At 49.8% G+C, this 17,658-nt stretch overlaps 8 protein-coding genes across 8 annotated transcripts; 4 read left to right on the top strand and 4 right to left on the bottom strand.

Moving 5' to 3' along the window:
- Nucleotides 1-15: 15 nt before the first annotated feature.
- CC1G_11762 (hypothetical protein) lies at nt 16-1,051 on the top strand (the record flags this gene model as incomplete). Its single annotated transcript, XM_001833504.2, has 2 exons — nt 16-361; nt 413-1,051. The coding sequence occupies exons 1-2, from the start codon at nt 62-64 to the stop codon at nt 1,049-1,051; spliced, it is 939 nt and encodes a 312-aa protein (XP_001833556.1). The 5' UTR covers nt 16-61.
- A 290-nt stretch (nt 1,052-1,341) lies between these two features.
- On the bottom strand, nt 1,342-1,841 carry CC1G_11761 (hypothetical protein; the record flags this gene model as incomplete). The annotated part of the gene is made up of 2 exons (XM_001833503.2): nt 1,342-1,728; nt 1,776-1,841. The coding sequence occupies 2 exons, from the start codon at nt 1,839-1,841 to the stop codon at nt 1,342-1,344; spliced, it is 453 nt and encodes a 150-aa protein (XP_001833555.2).
- Nucleotides 1,842-2,065: 224 nt separating this feature from the next.
- CC1G_11760 (alkaline phosphatase) lies at nt 2,066-4,414 on the top strand (the record flags this gene model as incomplete). Its single annotated transcript, XM_001833502.1, has 6 exons — nt 2,066-2,341; nt 2,393-2,765; nt 2,817-3,361; nt 3,414-4,105; nt 4,163-4,246; nt 4,297-4,414. 6 exons carry the CDS (start codon nt 2,066-2,068, stop codon nt 4,412-4,414), a joined length of 2,088 nt encoding a protein of 695 aa, XP_001833554.1.
- A 321-nt stretch (nt 4,415-4,735) lies between these two features.
- CC1G_11759 (TER94-PB) lies at nt 4,736-8,246 on the bottom strand (the record flags this gene model as incomplete). The annotated part of the gene is made up of 11 exons (XM_001833501.2): nt 4,736-4,971; nt 5,030-5,253; nt 5,313-5,697; nt 5,756-5,994; nt 6,049-6,227; nt 6,368-6,625; nt 6,697-7,156; nt 7,209-7,571; nt 7,628-7,701; nt 7,753-7,901; nt 8,201-8,246. The coding sequence occupies 11 exons, from the start codon at nt 8,244-8,246 to the stop codon at nt 4,736-4,738; spliced, it is 2,613 nt and encodes an 870-aa protein (XP_001833553.2).
- Nucleotides 8,247-8,815: 569 nt separating this feature from the next.
- On the top strand, nt 8,816-9,623 carry CC1G_11758 (small nucleolar RNP protein; the record flags this gene model as incomplete). The annotated part of the gene is made up of 5 exons (XM_001833500.1): nt 8,816-8,852; nt 8,903-8,968; nt 9,025-9,303; nt 9,362-9,378; nt 9,426-9,623. 5 exons carry the CDS (start codon nt 8,816-8,818, stop codon nt 9,621-9,623), a joined length of 597 nt encoding a protein of 198 aa, XP_001833552.1.
- A 25-nt stretch (nt 9,624-9,648) lies between these two features.
- On the bottom strand, nt 9,649-10,468 carry CC1G_11757 (hypothetical protein; the record flags this gene model as incomplete). Its single annotated transcript, XM_001833499.2, has 5 exons — nt 9,649-9,723; nt 9,783-9,844; nt 9,894-10,112; nt 10,163-10,250; nt 10,301-10,468. The coding sequence occupies 5 exons, from the start codon at nt 10,466-10,468 to the stop codon at nt 9,649-9,651; spliced, it is 612 nt and encodes a 203-aa protein (XP_001833551.2).
- Nucleotides 10,469-10,596: 128 nt separating this feature from the next.
- CC1G_11756 (coiled-coil domain-containing protein 94) lies at nt 10,597-11,637 on the bottom strand (the record flags this gene model as incomplete). Its single annotated transcript, XM_001833498.2, has 4 exons — nt 11,599-11,637; nt 11,438-11,543; nt 11,275-11,391; nt 10,597-11,221 (listed from the first exon to the last, which is right to left on the bottom strand). The coding sequence occupies exons 2-4, from the start codon at nt 11,452-11,454 to the stop codon at nt 10,597-10,599; spliced, it is 759 nt and encodes a 252-aa protein (XP_001833550.1). The 5' UTR covers nt 11,455-11,543; nt 11,599-11,637.
- Nucleotides 11,638-11,700: 63 nt separating this feature from the next.
- Nucleotides 11,701-14,511, top strand: CC1G_11755 (pre-mRNA splicing factor; the record flags this gene model as incomplete). Its single annotated transcript, XM_001833497.2, has 16 exons — nt 11,701-11,854; nt 11,904-11,981; nt 12,034-12,170; nt 12,228-12,356; nt 12,406-12,464; nt 12,519-12,738; nt 12,789-12,874; nt 12,929-13,115; nt 13,170-13,559; nt 13,617-13,685; nt 13,735-13,812; nt 13,867-13,888; nt 13,941-14,191; nt 14,249-14,343; nt 14,393-14,425; nt 14,475-14,511. The coding sequence occupies 16 exons, from the start codon at nt 11,701-11,703 to the stop codon at nt 14,509-14,511; spliced, it is 2,025 nt and encodes a 674-aa protein (XP_001833549.2).
- Between the last annotated feature and the right edge of the window lie 3,147 nt (nt 14,512-17,658).

Here is a 17,658-nt window from a genome sequence, read left to right as displayed (position 1 = left end):
TTCCTTCGGATTGTCGACGTCTTTCTTCTTTTGACCGTCCATCCCCCTGCTGCTGCCTATAATGCCTGTGGTTGTAGGTGGTGGTGTCGACCACCATGTTTACTGGCCGGCAACGATAACCGTTGCTCCTGCCGCGACTGCGGTGCCAGCTTTGGAACCTCGTGCGGTTTCGACTACGACGTTGTATAGGACACCTTCGTATACCGCTGAAGCAGTGGATGACCACGGACCTCGTGTTCCCGTTGCTGCTATCGCGGGTGGGGTCGTTGCCGGTGCGCTCCTTGCCATCATTGCGACCATTGGCTGGATCTGGTGGGGGCGGTCTTTGGATAGGTCTGCTGCTAAGCAGCGGAGAGAGGCTGTAAGGTTCTCATTGTACTCGCGTTTGAAAGGTGCTGAACATTGGAGGTAGGCTACGAGGTACAATACCCTACGAAATGCGACTATCAGTCGTCCTCGTCCTCATACGCGCTATCGACCCATGTATCAACCTCAACTGCGAACGGCCGAAAAGCAGGTCAAGTTTGCAAATTCGGAGGGGGAAGGCGGGGTGGACGGGAATGGGCAGCCGGTTATGACTGAGGTACCGGTTCCTCCTCCGACGAGGGCCCAGAGGTTAAGGGCTATGACGCGACTACATACGACGATGAACGGACACGGGAACGGGAACGGGATAATGATGCAGGAGGCGGGAGAATCATTACGACCAGCACCTCGGATAGTACACCAGCCCTCAAAGCAGACGATGAGCTCGGCCTCTGAATACTCTACAGCCAGTGGTGAAGAACGGCAAATACGGGCACCTTCAAATTTACTGCTCGCTGCACTTGGGATGGGGCGAACGGGGAGTACGGAAGGGAGCAGGCATAGTCAGAACATGGATGATAGTGGGAGCGGGAGGAATAGGTGGTCGTGGTCGTCAAACCTGGGGATATTCACTCGACATAGTCGGCAGCAGGGCAGAACGGCTTACAGGACGTCTCAGGCGACAGAACATTCTGCTACGACGGACGGGAGTGGACGTGTTGTGGTGATGGGTGTCGCGCTGTGACATGGGTCGTTATTATCTATATTGCAAAAAGTGGGAGACCCGGCCCTGTGTCTAGACATGGAGCAAAAAGGCAGCGGTATTACAGCGACTTGAGGTATTCCTGGACACATTTTGTCAAAACAGGAGGACAGAAGAAGGACATTGTAGTGACTACACACCTGTTCTAACCTGCCCACGGACGCTTTGAAGTTCTCAACTTCTTTCCAGCAATCTAGCGACGTTGATGTATTTTGTCTGCGTAGATTAGTTTTTTTTTCACTGGGACACATTTTGATGCATATTCTAGTAACTCACTTGTAACATTCAACAACAGCATTGCTGGCTGCTTGAATATCGGGGTGTTCAGAGAGAGTTCGCTTTGCGTGGTACTTCTCGATTTTGGCCTTGACTTCCTCGAGGTCACCGAAGAGGGCAGCGCTTGTTTTCACGTCGCCGGAGGATGAACCGTCTTCATCCGAGGACGACGACTCGCCGGCCATGCTCCTCTCCCGGTCCAAGTTCTCCTTCTCGAGAGCAGCTTCGATTTGCTGGCGGACATCCTCCTCTTCGCGTTTGAGAGCCTCGAGTTCGCCTTGGATGCGGGCACGAATGTGAGCGTCGATGAGGGACTGGCGTTGGGGAGGGGTGTCGACGGACTCGAGGTTGTCCGAGAGCTGGTTCACGACATCTGGCGAGAACTGTTGTCGTGTAAGGGAGAATTTGAAAATAGGAATAGTTTACTGACCTGGATTGGTACTTCGTTGTGGAAGACCTTTTCTTCTGGCTGCGATGTCGACTGAGCCGCTCCCATTTCGTGACAGTGAGTTAACACCAAAAGTCCGGCGCTCCTTGCCTTGGCCTCGCCGCGTCGGGCACGGCGGAGTTTGAATTAGCTTGGGCTCGATGGAACATTGGCGACGACAGAGCGACCTCACCACGAGGCTTCCCTTTTCTTCTCTTCCAACTCACTCTTGATTCTCTTCCAGGGTTCTATACAAATCCACATCTGTGAAGGGAATCCCAACCCCATTCACAATGGCCAAAGCCCACCTCGTCCCAGCGATATTTTCTTCGCTCCATCGTCTCTCGGCCTATGTCTTTTTAAAAATCATCCCAACCACAATTGGGCCTCTGGTTTTGCCCGTTTTCTATGTTGCATATCTTATCTCGTTGGTACTTTGTCCTGCCGCGGACTCTCCCACCCCGGCGATCACCGCCCCTGTGCAGACATCCCAAGACACCAAAGAGGCCAATGGAGACGCGAAAAACATCAAGGAAGAAAAGCCTCTTCCCCCTCCTCCTGTTACCCAAGTGCGCCCTTTCCCTTTCTAGAATTTCGCTCTGTACTCAGACCAAGCCTAGCCCAAACAACCTTCACTCGTCCCCTCGTTGCTTTTCTCTTTGAAAACGCGCAATTGGCTCCCCAACGCCCTCAATGTTGCTATCAACACCATCCTATTCGCTGCTTGCGTGGACTTGACACTGAACCCTGTGTTTTATCCCGAGACTGACGTCGCGTTTGCGAGGGTTGGAGCCGTTTATCCCGACGCGGCAAAGATCACTGTCCGGTTCCCTTCCTCCGAGGTCACCCAGCAGGACGTCCGCATTTTGTACAGAGAGGCAGATTCGCCTTTGAATGGGTGGAAGGATGGCCCGGTCCTCTCCGTTTCCGAAGAGTTTGATTGGGTTAATACCACCAGGTTGAAGAACCTTTGGCCGGAGACTGTCTACGAATGTGAGTCCCTTCGATTTTTGTTGGTGGAGTAAACGCCAATACGCGTATTAGACACGTTTTCGGATATGAACAGAACCCTTGTCGATGATGCTGTTCCTCAACGCTTCCAGACCTTCCCCGATGCAAGGTTCAACTCCGGTTCCCACTTCAAGTTTCTGGTGTCGTCGTGTATCACCCCCAACTTCCCGTACAAGGGTCCACAGGAGCGTCTGATGATCAAGGGATTTGACTTGCTCGCCAAATACCTCACCCACGAGGAGGAATCGACAGAGGAAGCTGTCAATATGACTGGATCTGTCTCCAATACCACCACCGCCGACGAACCAGTTGCAGAACAGAACGCCACCGTCCCCGAAGTTGCTGAGGAGCAAGTGCCCCTTGTTGCTCCGGAATCCGCCCCTTCGGCCTCTTCAGTAATCTCCAACCTGTACAAGTTTATGCTTTTCCTTGGTGATTTTGTCTATGCGGATGTGCCCTTCTACTACGGCGACGACAAGGATGCGTATTTGCGTCTTTACAGGCGCAATTACGCCAGTCCCAGTTTCCAGAAGGTGTACAGGAACTTGCCGGTTTTCTATGCTTACGATGATCACGAGGTATGTGGCCTTTCCGTGTGGAGACTTGCGATTAGGATTAACAGTTGGGTAGATCTTTAACAACTATGGTGGGGAAGGAATTGATGTCGCCCCATATGCCAACGCGACGAACGGGTTTTCATTGTACAACGGGGACGCAAACTACGATCCTACGGTGCAGGGAGACCATTACTACAACTTCAGCTATGGCGATACTGCGTTCTTCGTCTTCGACACTCGCCGCTACCGATCCAATATCGACACCACCGCCCCTCAAGACCGCACGATGCTCGGCCCTGTCCAACTCGAAGCCTTCCACAACTGGCTTGCTAGGGTTAATCAAACTGCAACCTTCAAGTTTGTCGTCTCGTCTGTGCCGTTCACCTCGCTTTGGGGCCATGACGCGCAGCTGGATTCGTGGGCTGCGTTCGCACGCGAGAAGAACCAGGTTCTGAAAGCCTTGCAGAGTGTCCCGAACGTGGTCATTTTGTCGGGTGACAGGCACGAGTTTGCAGTGATTGAGTATGCTGTCCCTCAGCACTCGGAGGATAAGAAGGGTTATGTGGTTAGGGAATATTCGGCGAGTCCGTTGAATATGTTCTATATCCCGTTCGTGAAGACGTTAAGGATGGAGAGTGAGGACGTGGTTGTAAGGAGGTGGAACGAGACTAGGTTAACAGAAGAGGGACCTGTTGTGGAGGAGAAGACCGAGCTTGTGCCCAAGGAACGGGTGTTGCAGTATATTCCTGTGGGGAACGTGAAGTGGTATGTTGTCGTCTTTTCATTAATTCTGACCGGGTGGCTGATGGCGATACGCTACAGGTCCTCCATCGAGGTTGATACGAGGAACCAGAGTCATCCCGTTTTGAGGCTTGAGGCTGTTATTGATGGGAAGACTGCTTACCAGTGCGTACCGTTTGTGTCATATCTTTCACGATAAACTCACACCTGCGTAGGTTGGAGACGATTGGCACACCTGTCAACCATAACAACGGCAAGGCCTTGATTTCTGTTCCTCTCGGCCTCAAGCACTTCCTCGGAAAACTTGGTTTCCAGTCGAAACGATGGTTCTAAAACGACAGACACGGATAGACAAGACGGACGACGATGACGATTCGGATGACTCCATGAAAGTACACTGACTAACCTACATAAGTAATCGCATTCGAAAGACTATTTCTTTGCTTTTTTTAGACCCTTCTTGTTTTTAACGTATGTGTACGATTTTGATTATTAGTTTTTTTTTTTTTGGTTAACGACCCAGGACACGCTATTTGTTGTACCTATCTACACCTTCGAATTTCTTTTCCCAATGGATACGGTATACTACAGTATGTATGTATGTAGAATCATCTATTTCTGACCCTTCACCTCGGGATCCTATCCGCCTTTCACTCAGTCTTTATCCTGTGTGAACCGCTGTTGTACTAATCGGTAGTGTTCCATCTCCGCCTCGCTCACACTAGGCACTAGATTCTTCAATGCGATCATGAAATCTTCCTTTGTGACCGTTACGAGGATTTCTTCCGGTGTGGCGAGTTCGGAGAGGTAGTACTGTGGTGTCAGTGGGTAGGGGTGCTTGACTCCGGATGTGGAGGAGAGAGCGGCGAGGTCAGATTCTGTTATTTCGGCTGTGAAAGGAACGTGCGTTAATTGGTGAGGGGAGAAAGGAACGGGACGGCAGCGTACAAATCCGTTTATCGATCAGAGCGGCCTTGCGAGACATCGCGTTTAGCATTGCGTCTGAGCATAGAGCGTAAAAGTCTGCTCCGGTGTAGTTGAATGGACACTGTTCGGCAATGTCCCGTAGGTTAAGGTCCGGGTCGAGTCTGAACTTCCGTGTTAGGGCTTCGAGAATGTTGAATTGGGCTTCGTGGGTATCGCTGACGCCGAGGTAGAGCATGCGGTCGAATCTGGGGTGTGTTATGTGAGCAAGGGATTGTTCGGGAGGATTGGAGAAGCATCGTCGTACCTTCCAGGACGCAAAAGCGCAGGGTCCAGCAAATCCGGTCTGTTCGTAGCGCCGATCACAAACACATCCGAACTACCATTCTCACTCCCAGCCATCCCATCCAACTCCGCCAACAACTGACTCACTATCCTGTCCATCACCCCTCCTGAATCTCCTTGGTTCCCTCTCTTGGGTGCCACGGAATCCAGTTCGTCGAAGAAGATGACGCATGGTTTGGCGTCTCGTGCTTTCTGGAAGACGCGTCTGACGTTGGCTTCGGATTCACCGATGTACATGTTGAGGAGTTCTGGACCTTTGACGGAGAAGAAGTTGAGAGAGCAGGAGGTGGCGACTGCTTTGGCGATCAAGGTTTTGCCTGTTCCTGGGGGTCCGTAGAGAAGGATACCTGAAACCGTGTCAATAAGTCCTCAGAATAAGGAACAAGGGGGAAAGGGTATTGTTACCTGATCGCTTCTTCAATCCGTCCGCAAAGAGTTCGGGATGTTCGAGCGGAAGTTGGATTGTATCGAGGATGTCAGCTTTGACATGTGCAAGGCCTCCAACGTCGTCCCATGACACGGTTGGGATCTTGGGTGCACCGATGCTTTCCGAGTACGCATCGCGTGCCTTGCCCAGGGCTGATTCAAAGTCTGCTGCCGAGAGGCTTACCCCTGCGAGTTGGACGCTTTGTTTCGACAGGCCTCTGGGGAAGACAGAGTTAGAAGTGAAGGAGGAAAGCGGACGGGGGATAGTTTACTTGTTCTTTAGTGTTCGTTCGAGAGAGTGTGTGTGTGCTCGAGCGACCAGGTCGACCAGGTCGGCTGCTACTAGTGCGGCAGTTTGAGTTGCAAGGTGGGATAGGGAGACGTCGGAGGAGAGAACGGCAGTGTGAAGGAGGCTTGCGAGGATTTCATACCGGGATCGTTCATCTGGCACCTATATCAAGAAGATATGGTTTGTCAATTGTAAGGTGAAAGCAGTGGCCAGGGTACCTCAATGTTAATCTCGTGCTTGAATTGGGAGAGGATGCTCGGCGGGACCTGACCAGATTCCGTGACTGTGCCCACGACGATTACTGGGAACCCTGTTTCCTTCCAACTCTTCTGGAGATTGCCGACACATTCCTGGAGGACGGCCGAGAGTGGGGATTCTAATTGGGAGTTGTCGTTACGGTTACAAGTGGAAATGCGCGAGATGAGTACCTTTGCCTTGGGCTGGCTGGGTCGATCCTGCAAAGGCCTCAAGTTTACGGAGGACAATGATGCAAGGGCTGCATTGGGTCGCTTGATCGAACCGAACGCGGAGTGTTCCTTCTGTCTTGGTATCATTCTCGCCTATTAGGTCGTAGCAATCGAGCTGTACCTTCGTCAGTAACTTGTCAAGTGGGAGCTGGGATCGTTGTCACCTCCATGATGTGGATCCCCAATTTCTGCGCAACCCACGAGATAGTGGTATATTTCCCGACACCTCGCTGGCCTTTAATTAAGAACGTCAAGTCTAAGTGACAGTCCAAAGACCATTTGGTCATTGAAGCTGTCGCCATGGCCAACAGCTTCCCGAATGGACTCGACGGAGCCAGTAAGGAAGAATCCCGTTCTTCGAGAATCTTGAGGATACCACTGGACATCTTCCGTTCGAGGTCATAGTAGCTACCAGGATCGGGAATGCGGGAGTGTTCGATACCTGTTTGCATTATCCGAGTGACGGAAGGGTCAACCCAACACCCTAGCTCGCCCATTTGGCCGCCGAGGTAGAGGTCTTGGGGGGATGGGTGTGAGGGAGAGGATGTGTCAAGGATGTCGTACTCGACGTTCGTGATCATGAAATAGACGAGGGTATGCTTGTTGGATGAGGAGTCGAGAGGTCTGGTAGGCACTAGTTAGTGGTCAGTGATCTTTGGATATGGAGAAGACGCACAGAGGACCCAAGGAGTCTGGGTTGGAAGCTGCATCGTCTGCGTCATGGACCCATCTTGATCGACTTGCTTCGATAGGGACTGCGATGATGTCGCCTTGCTTTACCAATCGTTGGGTTTGGTCGAAGTGGGCTTTGAGCCCGGCGAGGAAAGAATCCTGGTATACCTTGTTGATAGAGAAAGGGGAGGCGACGCGGGCGATGGTTATTGCTCGGGCTGTTGGGATGAAGGGGCGGTGGGATCCGAAGGGGCTAGGGAGTAGCTGAAAGGAGGGAGATTGGGAGGAAGATGCTTTGGAGGTGAAGTCAGTTTGATCGGAGCGAGTTATGTTGAAGAGGAGTATGGGGCTGGTTTTGACTGTGCCGCTGAATGGTGGTATAAACTGTGAGTTATTGAACGTGAAGGAGAGGAGGGCACTGACCTGGATTCGACCAGAGAGTCGTCTACCACGACGCGGACGAGCCGATACTGTGAAGCAGAGTTCCCTGCAACTGCCTGTATGACGAGTTAGCATTCACCCTGGGGTGAGGAAGACTATATTCTTACCCAATCAAAGTTCAACACTCCAAGTTTGCCCAGATCTGACGTGCGCAAGTACAATGTGGTGTCGTCGTTCTCTGCAGAAATGATCTTTGGGAGAGTTGCACCAGTGAAGCAAGTTCGCTCATTGCGAATGGGCCGATCATCCGAAGAGGCTGAACGGGTATTCAGAGGTTTCGACAAAGCGGAGTTTGCGAGAAAATTCGAGTCGATCTCTATCACGTCTGTTAAGTCTTCCGTTGATTCTGTCACGGAGCCTTCGGAACTATCGTCCTCCTCGTCGTTGGAGAGAACGATGATCCGGGTAACACCCTTCTTTATGCATCCTTGGAGAACAGATTCGGTTGCTTCGATTGTAAAGGTGTAGCTTTCTGTAGGGACGATGTCCCCGTTGCAGAGAGGAGTAGGGATGGAGAGGGTGTCCCCCTGACGAAGGATAGTTTGTTGATTGAACCAAGGATCAAAGAGGGAGTCTTGGTCCGTAGCTGCGGTGTAGCCATGTTGTGAGGTGGCGATTAGGATTACTTCGGTGAGAGTTATGGGTTCGGTTGGGAAGATGGAAAGCGAAGTGCCCGGGAGGAAGAAATCTTTGTAGCGTCGAATCCAGGTTGGTGGTATTGCGATGCTTGAGGAATCTACCTGGTCAAGTTAGTGTAAGAAATTGAATTTTTAGAATCTGTGAGTACCTTGTCGTCTGGCAAAGCCCAGCAGACCAGCGAGGGGTATCGTCGTGAATACGCGCCCTGGACCGGTTTAAGCGCGATACAGAGTCTGTTCAGATGGCTCTCTGAAACGAGACTGGACCAGAGGCTATGTCCAACGAGAACAGAATCGTTCTCTGTGTCCTGTAAAAGATATTTTGCTTCGCAGCGGGGACGATTGTTGAAGAGAAATGGCATGGTTCACCGGCAACCTTTGCGTCTCGCGATTTCACGTTCCCGGACGGATGTGCGCTAATTATAGCTCCCGCCATCAGTGATTTTTGGGTTATGTAATCGTCATCCCAGGAGATGCGAAAATGCCAAGCCTGGGACTTGTTCTGAACGCTTAGATTTTTACTACACAAACTATGAGTCGCGGTGGAGGTTCAAGAGGCTTTTCAAGAGGTGAGTAACATAGTTTGGGGAATTGTGAATTGGGGCTTATTGGTTTATAGGCGGAGGACGAGGTGGTGGACGACCTGGAGGATTCCAGAATGCGGGACCCCCAGACCAGGTTCTGGGTATACGCCGTCTTTATTATCGTTGAAGCCGTATCTGACTGAACTGGGGATCGTAGAAATGGGATCGTTCATCCACGCCGTTGAAGGCGAAATGCTCTGCTCATCACTAATGCCCGACAAAGTCCCCTACTTCAACGCCCCCATTTACCTCCAAAACAAATCCCTCATCGGCAAAGTCGACGAAATCCTTGGTCCTATAAACGAGGTTTACTTTTCGATCAAGATGGAGAACGGGGTCATTGCAAGCAGCTTTAAGAAGGGTGACAAGGTGTATATTGGAGGCGACAAGTTGCTGCCTATTGAAAGGTTCTTGCCCAAACCCAAGGCACCGCCTGGTATGTTTTTTTATGGCTTGCATGAACAGCAGGGAACTCATGAATTGGCGATTTACAGGTGTTAAGAGTAAGTTTGTATATGGTACATGTGGATCTAAATTAAGCGTCTTTCTTTCCCTCAGAGCCAGGCCGTGGAGGAGCAGGTGGACGAGGTCGGGGTGCACCGAGAGGACGGGGCGGTCCAAGGGGAGGAGGTCGGGGTGGGTTTGGTGGGCGTGGAGGCGGAGCCGGAGGTCGTGGATTTGGTGGAGGACGAGGAGGAGGACGAGGAGGGTTTGGTGGAGGCCAGGGGTGGTCGTGGTGGATTCCGAGGCTCATAATCCCAAAACAATATCGTTGCTCTCCTTATGGCCTCAGAGACTTGATCTCTGCAGACACGACCTTTACTCGTTCGCTTCTTTCTTGTTGTTTTTGTATTGTCTGTGAATACCAAAAATCAGCCTTGTGCAATCATTGAAGGCTGTTGTAACAAAGCATACCTGCGAGAGTTCCTCTGCGAGGGCGGTCGTTTTGAGAACGGCTTCTGTCGCGCTTTCTAGATCTATTGGACGTTGAGATCGGTTGAAAACTATGCTTTCAGTGAAATGTACCTTTAATTGGGTCTTCGGGTGGGACTTCTTCCGTTTCTTCAGCGTCAGCGCCGACCTCTGCGTCGAGTTGATGGTGTTGTTGCAGAGATTGGCCGACTATTGCACTGATTTCTGCGGGTGCGTTCTTTCGGTTTTCCGCTATCCGTTTGTCCCATTGGAAACGGGTGTCTGCTAGCGACCAAATACGCCGGTCTAGTGCTTCGTCGAATGACTCCATGTCTGTAGAAAAATTAGAGTCAACTCAAAAGGCGGATGAGGGACGTTCTTACCATGTGCGTTTATATTTTCTAGAGCTGCAAAGGGGTTCCCGTTGACGCGAAGGTTTGGTTGCGCGACTGTAAATGTCCTAGAAATGAACTGAACAGTTTAAGCTGAATGTTTCGGGCATGTAGACACGCCCATTCTACCTCTTGCATATGTTGGTTGAGCGCGTCGCGTTCGGATTGGAGACCTTTTGCACGAACTTCTGCTTCGAGTATTGAAGCGGCTGTCTGGCGGCAATTGGAAGCTAGTCTCTTCCAGTCGTCGACGGTATCTACTGATATTCTGGGGAGATCTTCGCGTGGTGTGGCCATGGCTGATGGTGGTGGGTAAAAGACAAGCTGTGCCATTCATGAGACGCGCTGAGCTGTCTCAAAAACCCAGCCCCTATTACTAGTACATATTATTACACTACAAGTCCGAAATATAAAGAGGGGTCCTATCAAGGTGCTTTGGATTTCTTGACAATCTTGATACCGAGTTTGTTCGTCCCTGTCTTTGCTTTCTTCGCTGCAGGTGCGGAGGAAGTGAGGGTGGCTGTCTTGGAGGTGATCAAAGCCCGAGCGGATTCGGAGAGGAGGTTTTGTAGGGACGGTTCTGCTTCGCCAGCTTTGCGTTTGAGAGTCACGACCTTTTCAGAGGAAGAGGAACCAGAGGTGGATGGGCCAGCGGCACTTGTTGGGATCTTGGAGAACACTGCTCTGACGAGCGCCTCGTCCTCTTCCTCTAACCGTTTCCGCTCCTCTTCTTCTTCGTCCTCCACCTCTTTCATGTGCATCCTAGCCAACAACTCTTCAGATTGCCCAGCCCGTTCGATTCGCGCGTTCCGTGCACGAATGTCTTGTAGAGCATCAAGGATCTCCATTTCTCGTTTGGAGTCTAATGTACGGTTCTCCAGTGCTTTCATCGGGTTGTTTTCCTCTGCTTCGAGTTTGGCAAGTCGGTCTTCCTCCTCTTCTTGCTCTTGTTCTCGCCATGGTTCGAAATTGCGAGATGCACCGTGTTCGGCGGCGTAGTCTGTGTTCTTTGGGTCGGTTTTGAAGGTGATTTCGGCGGAGCATTGGGTGCTGTGAGGGTATTTGGGTCGGATTTATATCAAAGGGAGAGCGAAGAGGCGTACCATTTGATGTAGAACCTGAAGATTTTGATACCAAAGTAGTCCTCTCCCTCTACTGTTTCCTTGCGTGCGTTGAATTTCTTTCCCTTGTAGATGTATTCTCCGCAGGTATTACATCGCCTGTAGTGAGGTAAGTTAAAGCCTTGAGAGATAGAGGCAGACGCACATTGAGAATGGGGCCATGAGACGGACGACCTGCTGTGAGTTCCGAGGCACTTTACGCCTCGGAATGAGGTCTGGATCGAAGTCCGGGGGGAAGTATTTGTTGAGAACTGTAAACCATGTCAGTTTCTGAATACATTAGAGGGAGACTATGATAGTACTTGCCTTTGCGCTCGGACATGGTTGAAGGTTAGGTGACGGTAGAGGTGAGACAAGTGTTGATGACTCGCATCAATTTAGCTCCTGGACGCTTTACCGACGACCACCATGTCCCAACTCACGTTTTGGAAACCTGGCGCTATCGCACCGGGCAGCTCCCTGGATAGGGTTCCCGAGAATGAGAATCCCGTGCTTGGGTCTGCTCCAGAACTTTCGTCTTCGCCGTATGACCAGAGAACCAGGTTGCCCATTTACAAACATCGTGAGTTCAAACCACCTTAAAGGCAGCGTGTCGTTGACCGTTTGAGCAGGCGATAAACTGCTTTATAGTGTGGAGAAGTATGGTGTTACGATTATCGTTGGACAGACTGGGTGTGGAAAGACTACCCGTGAGTACCCTATCTTCTGGATCTTGCATTGGGTGCTAACACTTTTAGGCAGAGCTACCTCAGTTCTTGTATGAAGCCCAGTGGGCGAGTGATGGACGTGTTATTGCGTGTACCCAGCCTCGACGTGTTGCTGCGACTTCGGTTGCGACTCGAGTTGCGCAGGAAGTGGGGACGACCTTGGGGCATGAAGTGAGTGGTCCGCCTGGGCCTTTGCGAAGTGGCCTTTGCTAACGGCGTCTTTCTCAGGTTGGCTACACGATTCGGTTCGAGGATGTCAGTGATAAAGAGAGGACAAGGATCCTGTATCTCACGGACGGGATGCTGTTCCGAGAGTTGCTGGTGGACCCCTTGCTTTCGAGGTATAGCGTTATTATGGTGAGTGGCACTCTTTCGTCTCGTTACTTCTCTCGCTCAGGTAGGATAGGTGGACGAAGTACATGAACGCAGCGTGTATACCGACTTACTCTTAGGTATGCTCAAAAAGTACGTCTTTGACCCGGTTGCCCTTCGACATCGTTCTCAAAAAATGTGAACCAGAATTCGTCGGAAACGACCCGAACTTCGCCTCATTGTTTCGTCCGCCACAATGGACGCCGCCTACTTCTTGAATTACTTCACGAACGACACCTCGAGTGATGAGGCTACAGTCATTAGCTTGGAAGGGAGAATGTATCCGGTACAGGTTGCGTATATTGACGAACCTGTGCCGGATTATGTGCGTGCGGCTGCACAGTTGGCTTGGGATATTAATGTCCAGGTATGTCCTTTATAGGTTCATTGCTTCTAATTTCTGATTCAACGTTGTAGAGGCGCCCTGGTGACATTCTTATATTCCTCACGGGTAGGGAAGATATCGACCGCTGTTTGGACGAGCTATCAGAGCGGATACCACTGTAAGCCTTCTCCACTCGTTTGGTTGAGAGTACCGAGCCATAACTTCTAGCCAGACTGCCACCCAATGCACCGCGTATGATTCTTATACCGTTACATGCGGGTTTGACGACCGACGAACAACTGAAGGCGTTCCTGCCTGCCGAGAAGGGGACAAGGAAGATTATTGTTTCGACGAACATTGCCGAAGCGAGTGTCACTATTGACGGGATACGATACGTGATTGATTCGGGTTTTGTCAAGGTATTGTCACCAGCTTCATCAAACGGTGTTACCCAACACTGATTTTGGTTGCAGATACGTGTTTACAACCCCACAGCGTCAATGTCCTCACTGGTTGTCGTTCCCACCTCGAAAGCAGCGGCGACACAGCGCGCTGGCCGAGCGGGGCGAACGTCCAACGGTGTTTGCTACAGACTCTATACCCAAGCTGCATACGATGCTTTACCCGCTGCGACACCGCCTGAAATCAGTCGGACAGACTTGACGTCGCTCATTCTGCAATTAAAGGCCCTCGGTGTGGATGATTTGATGAAGTTTCCCTGGGTGACTCCACCGCCCGCGGAGAGCGTTCTGAGGGCGTTGGAAGCACTCAGTGCGTCTGGGTTGATTACGGATTCGGGTCATTTGACGCACACTGGGTCAAAGATCGCGGAATATCCGATCGAGCATAATATTGCGAAGATGGTTCGTTCCTTTTCTTCCCGGTTTCCGGATTGGAAACTAACCATGGTTGGCGTGTAGCTCTTCGCTTCGGAAGACTTCAAGTGCGGGGAGGAGATTTTGACAATCGCTGCAATGATTTCTGTTCAGGTGTGCTCCGGTATTTCCGTTTGTGTGATCCGGGACTAAATTTAATCAGAATGTATTTGTGATTCCGGATGGGGCACCCGGTGCTTTGGCCGAGTTGGAAAGAAGAAAATTCACTGCTGAGGAAGGCGTGGGTGGTTATCCAGTTTCAAAAATGTCACACACTGATAAGGATATATTCCAGGATCATCTTACTCTTCTCAATGGTGCGTCTCTGCTTGTTACTTGGGCCAATAGTTGTCTAACCAATGATATTAGCCTACAATGCATTTATCAGATATGGCCAATCATCTTCCTGGTGTAAATCTCATGCTCTCTCATTTAGGGCCATGTCCCGGGCTGTCTCCATCAGAGCTCAGCTCAAGAAATACATGATCCGGTTCAAACTCCCAATCATAAGTTGTGAAGGAGATGCAAAAAGGCTGAGGCAGTGCTTGGTTAGTGGATATTGGCAGAATAGTGCTAGGCTCCAACCAGATAGCACTTATTTGGCTACTCATGGGAACAAGGTATAATTTCAATTCTTTTGGGGACTGTAGTTCTAATGATATTGATTTATTGGACAGATCCTACATGTCCATCCTTCCTCTGTCCTGTTCAACAGATCCTCAAGACCAAAGTGGATTATTTATCATGAAATCACAGAAACTCAGCAAACACAGTATGTGTTGGGTTTCATCATATGAAATGTAGTACTAATGATTTTTTAGAGTCAATATTTTAACCGAGATTGATCCTGATTGGTATTGTTAGTATAATATTGTCGGTTATCTTTGCTAATTGATTATTCAGGCTACTTGACTATGGTTACAAGTATTCAATGAAGTAGGATACATCTTTACAGCTGCTATAACTAGAAGAAATTCTGTCCTTGGAATAAATTTAGAATAAAAATATAGTTATTGTTGTGAACAGCCGGTATAGCCCCTATTTCCATCTTATCTAATCTGTCTCGCATAGACTCTTTCACTCATGGAACACTGCCTCGTATTGCCCTTTGCTCTACTTCTATTGTTCTTATTGTTACACACTGCCTTCCAACTCATTCTGACGTCTTCTTGTTTCATGGTTGTTCCATCCTTGTTCTTCGTGCAGCCTCGTGATCTCTCTTATTGTTCTTTTATGTTTCACCATTTGTTTGTCATTCTGACTCATTGCAACTATGCAGACAGTAGAATAGGTATATGGTCTGCTCTGTATTTCCTCAGCTTGACCTCTTCGTCAATACATCGGCATAGCTTTCTGGTTTAACTCATGAGTCATTGCTCATTGCTCTCATCTCTCTTTCTCGCCGCTCTCCGCTCTCAGTTGCCCTTTGCTCTGGTTTAGCAACACCGATCGTTGTCCCTGCATCCCACCGTTACTCTGGTCTCTCTGGTCTCTCTGGTTGACCTGCCAATCAGGTCTCACTCCGGCAACCATCACCCTGTACCACTGTCAAGATTAGCTGTGTAGGAAGTCCGCACTTCTGCGCTCGAAACACTGACCCCGCCAATGACTGGATCTTCAACTACCACATCAGGAACAGCAACTTTGAGCAGTGTTTGCTTCAACCCTGTCTCGACAGGCCGAACGTTACTCTCTTCTGCCTACCCAGTCTCAGTGGCAGAAGATCTACGCGCTGCTAACAAAGGAGTCATAGCTACTCTGTGTACCAAGTCCAACGCCCATAAACTCCACGAAGCCCATCCGCCGTCTACACCCCTGTCCCAGGAACAGGAAGAAAGCAATGTCATCACTTCACCTGAAACCCCGCACAAAGCCTATCAGTCCGCCCCCACGTCCCCATCAGGAAGGATTGGTAACCTAGTTAGGTGTACCGACGCAAACGACGACGACAATGACCAAGTAGAAGAAGAAGAAGAAGTTGCCCAGGCCCTCAACCCGCAACCCACGCCCCAAACCTTCCAAGCCCTTCATACCGCCTTATCAACCATCCCTACCGACACTTACGCTCAACATCTCAAAGGTTACCCCACCCCCGTTCCCGCCTCCGCTTACACCACACACCCGATCCACCCACCCCTTCACACCACTCGGGAATCGGAGGGCACTACATCTGATCTCCAACGTGCAGAACAGACACCTCCTAAATCCCAACCAAATTCATTTATTCCACCTCACCCCAACACCACCAGCATTCTCAATCTCATGATGAACAACGAAACCCTTATTCAGCTGCTGCAGGAACAGCAACGCACCACTCAACGGATCCAGGAGGCCCTCGATAAACTCTTGAACAAGACTGCTTCCACCTGCAGCCCCGTCAAGGAGCCCGAACCTTTCAAGGGCCACCCATCTGACACTCATCACTTCCTCCAGTACTTCCATCTCAGTCACCCTGTCAGGGCTCGTGCAACCGCCGGGTCTCGATATGTACAACTACACCCTTCCTATACCCTCAACACCATTTGATATTTAGTGATGGACACGGGTTTTTGATACCCAGCGGGTTACGGGTACGGGTAAGTGCGGGTACGGGTACGGGTAAGGGTTGCCGTACCCGCGCCCTTCAAAACAAGCCCGAAAACGTCCAAAACGGCCATGAAATGGGCGGGTTACACTTGATTTAAGTAAATTGGCCACTTCAGCTTACCACTGTCCAACCACATCCTCTGGTCATTTCCTAGGGTCTTTTCCCTGACCCCTGGTTATGACCTGTCCAGGGGTGTCTGGGGTCCTAGTGGGTCATGTTCTCGGCACTCACATGGGATTGATGATAGGGTATTCCCAACACTATACTGATGCTACAGTATATATATATATATCCCCACAGTTGTTGTCTGATATACCCATAGATTACGATAATTGAATAGAAATATGTTGATCCATATCACTCTGGACAATGGTAGTACAAGGGTAGAAGAAAGCTGTCATGTAGCAGAAATGATCTATCCTTCTTAAATTGTTGTCAGAGTTAATTAGATTTGAGTATTAGTTGCAAAGACAAAGTGCAAATTAGGCAAGGCACTTCAGTCAGACGGGACACCCAGTCTCTTAGATGGGTGTCCGTGCCATTTCCAGAGGTCTTTGAGATAGGGCTGTCCTGGTCATTTCCCACCAATTTCCTGCCTGTTGGACGCTCTACCTTCCAGCTGTCCGACCACGTCCTCTAGTCATTTCCTGGGGTCATTTCCCTGACCCCTGGTCATGACCTGTCCAGGGGTGTCTGGGGTCCTCATGGGTCATATTCTCAGCACTAAAATGCAATTGAATTTATTGTTATTTAGCATAAACAGCAACATTATCATGCAAATTAATACAGTTGTAAATTACTTCTAGTATAGACTCAGAATTTATAGAATTATTGAACACCAAAGTAATTACTCAGCTATTGGGAAGCAAACCTGCAGTATAGTTGAGCTCACAATATAATCTATATATGGGACTAATAACATAGTGGAAAGCTTATCAAATTTGTGCAATTTTTCTATAAAATTGTGTGAGTCTGATCGAAGAAATGCTGGAAGAGTGACGACTAGGGAAATTTCCCACTGTGACTTACTCATTCGATTACTCATTCGTATAGCCTCACACAGCCTCTGTCACACTTACTATATTTAGATAGTTTATGTCACATTCATCACATACCCTGTACAGTATAAATACTGACCTCTGTGGTCTCTAATCGATAACTGTCTTACCACCAGTTTTACTAGCCACTAAGTTAGCCTCACTACATCTATCTCCTGGTAAGGTCTAGAGTACACACCTGTAGTATATACTGTTTGCTCGTCAGGTTATGAGCCCCAAAAGGCTTTAGCTTTGCGCTTCTATAGGCTGCATTGCTAAACTGGTTTGCGCTTCTATAGGCTGCATTGCTAAAACTGGTTTGCGCTTTGATAGGCTGCATCCAGGATCTGTGTTTGCGCTTCATCGCTGCATCACAGATTGCTCTAGGGCTTACCGACTTGAAGTTGTAATGATCTGCGCTGTTATCGGCTGCGATCAATGGGACTAAGGAGCACCATTTATG

This window comes from Coprinopsis cinerea (genome assembly GCF_000182895.1).
Source record: "Coprinopsis cinerea okayama7#130 chromosome 2 map unlocalized cont3.2, whole genome shotgun sequence".
Lineage (NCBI taxonomy): Eukaryota > Fungi > Basidiomycota > Agaricomycetes > Agaricales > Psathyrellaceae > Coprinopsis > Coprinopsis cinerea.
Note: the sequence above shows the minus strand (reverse complement) of the source record. Positions and strands in the feature narration are given on the sequence as shown.